The sequence below is a fragment of the Morone saxatilis genome, unplaced genomic scaffold (assembly GCF_004916995.1).
Source record: "Morone saxatilis isolate NCDOM2014 unplaced genomic scaffold, NCSU_SB_2.0 Contig17, whole genome shotgun sequence".
NCBI classification, from domain to species: domain Eukaryota; kingdom Metazoa; phylum Chordata; class Actinopteri; family Moronidae; genus Morone; species Morone saxatilis.
Window position 1 is genome coordinate 28,984,247 of NW_023339729.1, and position 11,189 is coordinate 28,995,435.

General features: G+C 41.9%; 1 protein-coding gene across 1 annotated transcript; it reads right to left on the minus strand.

Annotated features, from left to right (window-relative positions):
* Positions 1-194: 194 nt before the first annotated feature.
* On the minus strand, positions 195-11,175 carry LOC118327009 (cAMP-specific 3',5'-cyclic phosphodiesterase 4C-like). Its single transcript, XM_035660174.1, is given in 18 exon segments — positions 195-288; positions 464-900; positions 2,172-2,354; positions 2,479-2,601; positions 3,179-3,333; positions 3,439-3,538; positions 4,604-4,765; positions 4,920-4,939; positions 4,942-5,017; positions 6,758-6,915; positions 7,021-7,114; positions 7,399-7,561; positions 8,145-8,215; positions 8,413-8,452; positions 8,587-8,769; positions 8,892-9,019; positions 9,916-10,017; positions 10,920-11,175. Coding segments are annotated over 18 exon segments (2,331 nt in total). The 5' UTR covers positions 10,962-11,175.
* Between the last annotated feature and the right edge of the window lie 14 nt (positions 11,176-11,189).

An 11,189-nucleotide genomic window follows, 5' to 3' on the forward strand; every position in this document is an offset into this window, starting at 1 on the left:
CTCCTCTGGTTCTACATTTTCCTCCATCTCTGCTGCCTCCTCTTCCTCTTTCTCCTCCATCTCTCCCTCCTCTGGTTCTACATTTTCCTCAATCTCTGCTGCCTCCTCTTCCTCTTTCTCCTCCATCTCTCCCTCCTCCTCTTCCACATTTTCCTCCACTTCTGCCTCCTCATTTTCCATTTCCTCTACCGCCTCTACCTCTTCGTTTTCCAAAGTTTCCTCGCCTTCTCCTTCCTCATTTTCAGCACCTTCCTCTTCATCCTTTTGTCCTTCCTCGTCACCCTCTTCCTGTTCTTCTTCTCCTTCTTGATTTGTCTCATTTTCTTCCTCCTCTTCTTTAGTCTCCTCATCCTCCGCCGCATCATTCACTTCCTCTTCTATTTCATCTGTCTGCCCTCCTTCTTCTTCTACTTGGTCCTCTCCGTGTTCCTCCGCCTCCTCCTTCTCCTCCTCTGCGTTCTCCTTCACCTCCTCCTCTTCTTCTCCCTCCCTTTCTCTACTCTCTTCCTCCTCTTCATCTGGGAGTCCGTTTTGTTCGCTGTTGTGATTCTCCTCGTCTTCTTTCTCAGTTCCTACATGGTTCTGTTCCTCCCCTTCCAGCTCCGCCGGGCCATCCTCCGTTTCGTCTGCGGCGCCATCATCGCAGATGGTTTTCCCGCCGCTGTTCCTCAGGTTTATATGGTTGTGGTTGTTGTGCTCCAGGTCCTCCAGGGTGAGTTCGAACTGGAAGCGGTCGTGCTGTAGGTGTCTGTCCGGGGGAGGTGAGGGAGACTGGGGCATGGTGTTCAGGTACCACTCCCTGTTCTCCTCCAGCGTGTCCAGCAGCTCCTGGGCATCTGGGTGCACCAGGTCGGCCCACGTCTCCCACAGCGGGTGAACGATGTAGTCGATGAAACCCACCTAGAAAAGAAAAAGAATCACACCTGAGGCCACGATAATAGGTGATGTTAAAGAAATTGCTTTCTCGCTGAGAGAGACGGTAAGATGAAATGATAGTCAATTAGCTTAGCTTAGCATAAAGACAAGAAATGGGAAAACAACAGTCCAAAGGTGACAAAATGAACACGTTATATCTCATGTTTAAATAGTTTGAAAATTATGATTTGCAGTTTTACTGGGACCTTGTGGTAAAATCACAACTTGTTGTTGTTTTCGCACCTTTGTTGTGTTTAATTTGAGTTGTTTACTTTGGACAGAACCTGGCTAGCTGTTGCGGTTATTTAACGGCTGCCGGCTTTAAATCTATCATATTGACCTGAGTGGTATCAATCTTTTCATTTAACTCTTGGAAAGAAATCATATTTCCCAACTGAAATATTCCTTTAAAGTACAGAGAAATCCAACTGGCAAAATATCTAAAAAAAAAGAAGAAGAAGAAGAAAAAAAAGATTTAGCCTAGCATAGAAGCAGTGACCACAAGCCTGACATGTCACTGTTTAACATCATAGTTATTAAAAGAGGCATATGACTGTAGCGGCTCCCAGTTGGACACTGAGACAGAAATGCATTTGTCATACGTGCATCCAAAAAACTAAAACAAAAGATTGTATGATTGCCAGCATTTATCTTAAGTCATTCCAAGCTTCTCTGCCAGTTTCATGAAGTGTTTTTTGTGTTGGGGGACAATTAAAGTACTGAACAACTAACAAAAGTTTGTCTCTTCCCGTAACAATGCAATACACAGACAAACACACATGGATTTTTAGCAGCGTGGCTCGAGGGATGGCAGTGTTCGGTTTGTCTGTCGCCCAAGCTCTTTGGTCCAGATTGAAAGATTCAGATGAATCCTACTGATGATTGTGATCCTCTGACTTTTCCTCGGTTTCTCAGAATGTATTGTGATTATTTTCAACTTCTATTCTAGTGCCTCCGCTGTAATTTGGGTTAAGAGCTAAGCGGCAATGTTAGCATGCTAAATTAAGATAGTAAACATGGTAAACATTATACCTGCTGAACATCAGCATGTTAACGTTGTCACTGTGAGCATGTTGACATTATTATTTATCTCAAAGCATCCCTGAGCTTGTGTTCTGATAGAGAATTCACGTAACACATCCAAACACACTTCAAACATCATTCTGGATCCACTGTTTTAACAATGACACATTTAAAGTGGATGGGAGAGAGAGAGAGAGAGAGAGAGAGAGAGAGAGAGAGAGACTGAGCTTTACCTGACTCTTCTCCACTGAAGCGGTGTGTTTGTCACACATGGCACTGATCTCCATCCCTCTCTCACGCTCCTTGTCACCCTGTCGAAAGAACTCCTCCATGATCCTCTCCGTCCACTGTTTGTACAACGGCAACGGCTTGGTGGGGTTGCTCAGGTCTGCACAGTGCACCATGTTCCTCAGCACCTAAACACACACACACACACACACACACACATTGTACAGTACATGTAACTATATATTCACACAGCATAGTAAACAGATTTCAGGCCACTGACCCTGGTTCTGTGTGAGAAGCCAGACAGGTTACCTGTATCCGTTCTGTATAGTGGTCCAGGAGCAGCACACCCGAGCTGGTCACCTTCTTGGTCTCCACCATGGTCTTCAGGTCCGCCAGTAGCGTCATGTGTTTGGACATGTCTGTGGCCAACACCTGCACACATCAAGACAGTGAGACAAAGAGAAGAAGTACAAAGATCCAACCTAACCATCTGTCCTCGTCTGACAAATACAGGCTTTTTGTTAGTTATATAGCTTCCAGACAAAGAGCACTTTTCAATAAACCTGTATTGCAAACACACACAGAGAGCTTCATTGTGCATTGTTGAGTCCATCACAGAGAAGCTGGGAGTTTTGGCTGTAATGTTGAAGGTTTTTATTTGAAAGGATAGATATTTAGTTTTATTTTGACTAATAAAACCTCACTGAGATCAAAACCTGTCTTGTTTTAAGGGGGTCCTTGTCAAGATGGGCAGTAACAAGTTATGGACAAACAGCAAAAAAAATCACAATTAAACAAACTTGTCTCATCTTAAATAAAATCACAGGTAAGAACTAACTAACACAGAATATAAAATAGCACATCCTGGAAACCACATGAGAGCTGTCTAAAACCATCAAATCTGAACATATCAAATGATAAATAATGATGATTCTCAGTGCTGCTATCCAATAGAGAAGCTGAAGGTTAGGGTATAATGTATCTGAGATGTGGTAGAAAATATTCTGACCATATCGATGACAAGCTTGCGAAGACTCTGGCGCTGCCTCTTGGTGAGGTTCTGGAAGATGTCACAGTTTTCCTGGTGCAGAAGCTTGAAGCCCACAGCGAGGTGGTGGTTCTCCAAAACTGACTCATCGTTATACATGAGGGCCAGCTCTGAGTCTGAGCACAGAGGAGGAGGGTGTTAACACACTTTGTGCAAATATCTAGACAAGTTTTATCTTTATCTATGTGTGTGTTTGTGTGTGTGTGTGTGTGTGCACTCACTGGTGTTGATAAGGAACTGATTGGAGACTCCGGGGTGGTCTACATCATGGATAGCTGCAGCGAACAGAGCGGCGAGGATCTCCAGGTCGGTAAAGGCGGCCTGAAAGGGACAAAAAGGGAAAGAAAAGATCAGAGAAAATGAAAAATGTATTAATATTTAAATGTATTTAGAATATTGAGAATATGTGTAAAACATGATTTTAATAATATAAGTTATAAGTAGACAGTTTTCTGGATTATAATTAGTGATACATTAATGTGTAAGCATCCGTTTAATGTTGCAGATAGTAAAGGTGGAGCTAATTTTAACTTCTGCTTGGGTAGCTTAATACATAATAAAACTTTACAGAATTTATTAGATTTACATTTTGTATTAACAATCTGAATCTGTAAAGTAGCACGTAACCAATGTGTTCAAATAAATGTAGTGGAGTAAAAAGTACAATAATAGATCCAAAATGTAGTTTAGAGTAAAATTATGAAGTAAATAATGTTTGATGGAAATACTCAAGTAGTACCTGAAGTACCTCAAAATTGTAGAATGCAGATTGTGACTTAGTAACACATTGTTGTCAGTTGGCGTGAATTAAAACATTACATTTAAAACAATGCTTAAAGAGGATTCAGTGCATCTAGCCACTAAACGGTAGAGTCCAGTGTCTAGTTTGCCATTCTGGGCTACTGTAGAAACATGGCGGTTCAACATGGTGGACTCTATAGATTAAAAACAGGCTCATTCTAGGTAACAAAAACACAACGATTCTTAATTTCAGGAGATTAACTACCAATAAAAACTACTATGAAATAATATTTCTGCCATACATCCTCATAAATGTTACACACTTGACCTTTAAATAAACAGATAAATTTAATCCATAGTTGTGTTTCCCATGTGACTTTTTAAATATTTATTTATGTCCTTGAGCTAGGCCACAATCATTTCCCAGCCTTGGTTGAAAATAAAGTTCTATTGTGCCACATTTAATTGTTATCTATGAAGAAAATTTATTTTTGTCAAGCCAGACAGAGTAATGAGAATTTTTCAAAGACAAGTAGGGGATGCCTTGTCCACCTCCGAGCACAAACCATCCAGTATTGTGTGTGTGTTTGTGTGTGGTGTGTGTGTGTGTGGTGTGTGTGTGCGTGTGTGTGCGTGTCAATATACATCAAGAGCAGGTGTGGAGAGGAGGACATGTGTGGACTGGGTGACATCTGCAGCATGGAGGCTGTTGTGGTACGCTACGTTTCCATGGTAATGGTCCTCCAGGGTCATCACGTAAGGACAAGGTGTGACTTGGATACGAAACGTCTTCAACAGCTCTCGCTCCTGACTGAGGGAGGAGAGGACCAAAACTTCACACACACACACACACACTTCCGATGGGAGAACATCATGTACGAAGCAAACCAACAAACACTTCAGGTGAGAAAGATCCCACAGAAAACACACATCCCACTCATTCGCACTCATTTTGTTTTACCTGGAAGATGGTATACATGAGCAGCTGAGAGGTCTGTTGTTGGAGAATTCTGCTACTCTGAATATGTTAAAAACTCCCTTGTCCAGATCCTCCAACTCCTGGTCAAACACCACACACACACACACACAGACAAAACATAATATGAGTCAGACATGTATAACATTTTTAATAAAAATATTAAAAGCCTTATTCCACTAAATGCGTCATTAAAGGCTAATGCATGTCATTTTGAAAGCAGAGATGGTGCTATCAGGGTGCTCAGAGGGCATCAATACATTATTTAAATGCGCATCAGAATTTAACACAGGGCTAGACAATAAACCAACGTTATGGATGGAACACTTATCATTTAATTTAACTTGTTATTCACAACATTGTCCAGTTAACATAGTTAACTGAGAATAGCAACAAAACCAATGGCATAATCCATAAACTGAACCAGCCAATCAATTACCTTAGAGCTGAAATTTTAGTTGATCATTTAAAAATAACTATGTAAAATCATTACTTCCAGTTCCAGCTTCTCAAATATGAAGATTTACTGGATTTCTTAGTCCTCTGTGATAGTAAACTGAATACCTTCAGGTTTCAGACTGATTGTAGGACAAAAAAATCCATTTGAATATCTCACTGTGGGTTTTAGTAATTTGTTTGACTAAACAAATTCATTAAGAATTGATTAATCAAGAACATATCAATAAAAATAAGCCCTACATTATTTCAGACAAACATTAGAAGTGATCCAACACAAGTAGGAAAATTTAATGCATTAATGCATCTAAAAAATAGTGATAACATTCCCTATTATCAAGGAAAAATGTGACAAAATATTGTTATTGTTATTGTTATGTCGCCCAGCTCAAGTTTAACACCGCTGCCTGTGATTAGGGCTTCTGTCACCAGAGGTCTGGTGCCTTTTGAACACAGCAGACATCCCTCTCAAGAAACTCAAAATAACCTTCAGCGTATGCGTCACGGTGTCCAAAGATGTACTGAAAATACGTGTGACCTCTTTGACTGACTGACTAGTCTAGTTCCTAATGATAAAGACAGACCACAACACATTTTTTAAAGGTATGGCTGTATGGATGCCATGGAATACCCATGCTACCTTCAGCAGGAATGATCACTTCCTTTAACTTTACATTCAGCCCCACAATGAGGTCATTTTAATTTGCCTGTTGATGTTAGCGTTTAGCTCATAACACAGCTTGCAGTTGCAGAACTGAGTAGCTGTTGTTATTTACAGTATATGTAGCATAGTTACAGCTGATTTATGTACTGCTAAATGAAGAGATGGTTTCTATCCTACTCTTTGGTGCTACGGACTGGATTAAATTAAAACAACAAGGCGCCAAGCCTGAGGAATCAGACAAAAGGAATAACAAAATATTCCTTCTTTTCGCGACATTGTTTCAGTTTTATGAGCCCAACAACCTGTAAGTGGCTTGGTGTTGAGTAGGAAGTAAAACACAAAAGAAAACCCTGTACATTATCAAATGCATGTCCCACAGGAAGCCTCCCACTTCAGTCTCATTGTGACACTGCACAAGCCTCAGCTGTAAATCACTAAAACAAGAGAAGTGCAGGGCACACACACACACACACACACACACACACACACACATACACACACATACCATCTCCACACTGCTGGAAGCAACCAATAAGCCACTATTTAAACAAGACCTTGCATAAGAAAAGACTCTACAGAGCCCTCAAAAACCTGAGAGATAAAATATTATCAGTGTTCACAGAGCACAGTCAAAGTCTGAGCAGGGATTGATCTATGCAACTTATTTCATGAGTCAGAGAAAGAAACAGACAGACAACGAGACCTTGGCAAGCTCATCCTCGTGGTCTGTGTTGACACCGAAGCGAGGCATTGAAGTGCTGGAGAGGCTGGAGCTGTGAGACAGTTTCCTTACTCCAGTGATGTGACTCATAGATTTCTCTTTCAGAGTAGGAGATGGGATTTCCACCTCGTTCTGCTTGTCTACAAAATTGGTGAACAAACACAAACGTAGAAGGATTTATTGTTTTTATTTAGCAAAGGTCATAAATGTGACGTCGACAGAAATCAGATTCTGGTCCCACTCACCCATGAAGGTGCTGGAGATGTATTCAGACACCTGGTTACCAGAGCGACTCATCTCTGACAGGTGGGACAGCTCTCTGTTCAGCATCCTCTTAAACTGTGGCAGAATGAGAGCAAAGCAGAGATATGAGTCAATGATGTGCCGTTTCTCCATGTTTTTGAGGGATAAGTGTTTATGTTCAATGCAATTCAATGGTGGCATAACAGCAACATCGTGGAAAGGTGCTAAACATGTTTAAAAAATGTGTTAAAATCCATAAGAATTATACTGTAATTTCTATTTGCAACCTCTACTGTGCATTGGTATTGATATATTTATGATGAGCCAAAATTAGCCTGCTGATGTTGTTTGGACTGGTTTGCTAAATGATGTATGCGTACCTTGGTGGAGGCCATTTCGCTGACAGAACGGTGCGTCTGAATGGTCTCCAGCTGGTCCAAGCACCAGTCCAGCTCTTCTAATGTGTCCAGGGCGAGCTGCTGGTACTGTTGGTCTGATAGTGACGCCCTGGGACTGACACACACTCCACCCAGAGGAGACCTCCTGAGGACACGACAGAAAGTTAGACCGAGCAAAACTGCCGACTGAATTCAGTTGGCAACAACAAGCAAGCAACAGCTTCCTCACCTTATGTATCTTTTGAAAGTGTAATTTTACCAGTTGCACGGTTTTTTAAACTTGATTGGTTTTAGTTTTGTGATTTTATTTTTCCATTATATTGTATGTGTGTATATCTGGGTGGCGAGTTACTGCATACAATTGCCATTAAAGGAATAAATAAATCTGTATTGAATGGAACATTGCGAACAAAAAAAAGAAAAAAAGATATTTTTTTGATAGATAGTTTTGTTTTTTTGCTTCATCCAATACAATATAACGTGTAATAAAGAAAAAGAAATTGGAAAATAATAATCTGCATTTCAAATCATTCCACCATTGAGCTGCTCTAGAATTGATGATCAGATGCTAGAACAGTTGAGAACCGGTGTTCAAGTACGACTACGACGACTGTACCAAACCTAATGATGTAACTGTCGTCACAGAATGTGTGTGCACGAATGTGACATTAGATGCATGCTAATAATGGTAAGTAGCTGTATTTTTAGGACAATGATTTGGGACTGACTTTATTGTTGGTGTGGAGACGTTGGCAAGAATGGTGAAGTTGCTCCGTACTGATCGCAGACTGGCAAGCACCTAAATTATAACACAGTATCACAGGATTTAGCCTCAAAGAAATATACTTTTAACCATTTTAACCAGCAGGTCAAATGATGCAAAATGAATGAGAAGCTATTTGCAGGAACTGGAAGAATTGTGACACATTTCACACAATGTATAGTGTTATGATGAAAAATCTGCAGTAGAGAAAACCATTGTATTAAGAGACTCACTTGAGCAAAAGGTGTGACAATGAAGTCCTCGCCTGTGTGTCTGAGAGAGGTAGAGACAGAGTTGCAAATAGGAAAAGAAGCAAATACTTATAGCACCATTTCTCCTGCAAACTTATGGGTACACACATACAGACTCTCTCCCCTCTCACTGATTCTTTTCATCATGAGTCTCACCCTTCGCTGGCGAGGGAGGAGTTACGTGAGACCGCCTTGGGCGACATGTCGTAGTCCGAGTCGGAACGGTAGAGGAAGGACTCTCTTCTCTGGCCCTGGGGAAAGGAGGTGTGCAGGGTGAGGCTTGGACTCTGAGAACCCACTGGGGTGTGACCTGGTGACAAGCCATTTTCTGCTTCGTAACTAGAGCGCGAGGAGAGGAGGAAGAAGTTTGACAATTTAGAAGAGACAGAAATAAAATATCCTGCAAAGGTTCCTGAGAAGTAAAATCAGGGGTTTGAAATAAAGTTAAATTGTCTGTAAACCTGTCGGAGTCTGCTTGTGTGATGGAGATGCGTGGCGGGATGCGGAGGGGAAGAGTTGTTGGACGCGACACGTTGTTCAGAACCTCTGGTGAACGTGTGCGGTCTCGAGGGCGGAGCCAGCAGGGTACCTGTAGAGTGAGAAGAAAGGGTTTGTAGATGATGCTAGTCACCAGTTGCTGTGCAGGTGTACAGCACAATCAGTCTCTCAGATTTACAGACACACAAGAGCCCAAAAACAGCTGGTCACTTGATTAATTGCAAATTTGTGCATATAGTGTGTTTAACATTTAGCTTTGTAACTATACAGCATTCAGTGCTTTTCAATACAATCAATACGTACCAATTTTGCTTTTTGGAGAGTTTAGATTTGCATTTGTACATCTTGTCATTGCAGCCAACCGTTGGTTTCTATTCATTTAAATGCAATATGAAATTAAATGACCAGATTCCTGCAATAACTCCTTTTAAGTCATTTGGCTGCAGCAGAAACAAGACGTAAACAAATGACATGACATGATATCACCAATTTGATAGGGCAAACATTTACACATCCAACAGTTACGGCAGAATGCTAAATGATCCACTATGTTTACCATCTGGTTGGTAACGTTGTAGTTAAGTTGGAGTATTTCCCTTAAAACAGTAGCCTGCTGCTGCAAAAACAAAACATTAAAGTTGCACTAACAGAGACCTTTTTCACATTACACAGTCATTTGATCTATTGTCAATATGAAAATATTGATTATTGCAGCTTTATTCTGTCATACTAAAATCTTTAAGGGGATTAATGAATGGAATTCAGGGAAGCGAGTGGATCCCCAGGAATCATACATTCAAAATCGTTAAGCCTACTATTGTTGTGTCTTAAATGGTTTGTATATACAATTTGTTGTAAAATGGGCAAAAACATGCAAAATTAATATTATGTTCACATGAGGGGAAGGAGGGTGTTAATGAGGACCTATAGCTAATTTTTACCCCGGGGCCCCAAGCAGGTTAATGTGGCTGTGCTTCCTTTCAGTACCTGGAGACTAGAAGAGAGCCTTCTGCTCCTCCCTCTGCGTAGCTCAGCCCCTAATGTGGCCCCAGACGTATAGGATCGGCTGTACCGAGATGACTCCGCCTTCTCCCCAGCACCTGTTATATCTGTGTCATTGCCCTGTGAGACAAGGGGCAAAGGAGGTGAGAGACACATACAAAAATGTACCGTGTATCTTATAATAAACATTTTGGCACACTCACCAAACCATGTTGTTTTGCCATATTCAAATTCAGATGAGTGAAGAAACTTCCACAAAAAACCCACAATATAAATGATCAGTGTGTGTTTGCATACGTGTATGACTGTGCATGTGTTCGGCTACATGCGTGTGTGCGTGTATGTGTCTGGGATAAGGCCTCTATAGACTGAGCTCTTAGAGGCTGATCTGCACTGCAGTACCGTAGCAACAAAACACTAGGGGAATGGTAGCAGTTGCTAGGCAACAGTGCCGTGTTGCTTCCATGCTGCGTTTGATGTCGTCCAGACCCAGATGTGGAAAGATGCTCACATCCACAAACACACACACACACACACACACACATAGAGTACACAAACAAATGGGCACCCGCTCAGCATAATCAATAAAAGATCGCTTGAATAATGCATGGTATTATGTCCTTCAGCCAAGACGTTACCTTTAAAAGAAAATAGCTCATTTACATAGGGCACTCATTTAGCTGGGGCTCATTTACATATAGGACTATGACTGAGTGAGTGGTTCACACTGTGAGTGGAGGCTGGAGGACACAGACTGTCCACTCTGACTTCTGAGTGCGTCCACAGACCTCGACGACAAGAACAAAGGGAGCCTTGGATGTGTGAAAGTCACAAGGTTTGTATGTCATCATAAGCACTCAAGAAAACACACACACACACACACACACGCACAGTCTGCTCTGTCTGGCATCTACTCTCACGGAAACACAGTGACAAAGTAGGTTGATTTTCTCGAGTACATCCCTGGTTGTTTATTTTCTCCTTCTCACCTCTTCTCCAGTCACAGACAGCACGCTGCGGCTCTTCTTCATTCTGATTGGCTCGTTCTGGGCCCCAGGGCGGAGCGTTCCCGAACCCAGGCAGCAGAGCAGGTGGAGAGCCAGGACCGGAGAGGTCAAAGGTCACTGCAAGGTCAAACCGGGGTCAGACCGGGTCACAACCGGCCCCCATTGGAGCTGACTCAGCCAAGTCAACCGCCTCGCTCGCGTCCTGTCCACACCTCAGTCTTCAGGTTGCTGAAACCGGGAGGGGGGGGGGGG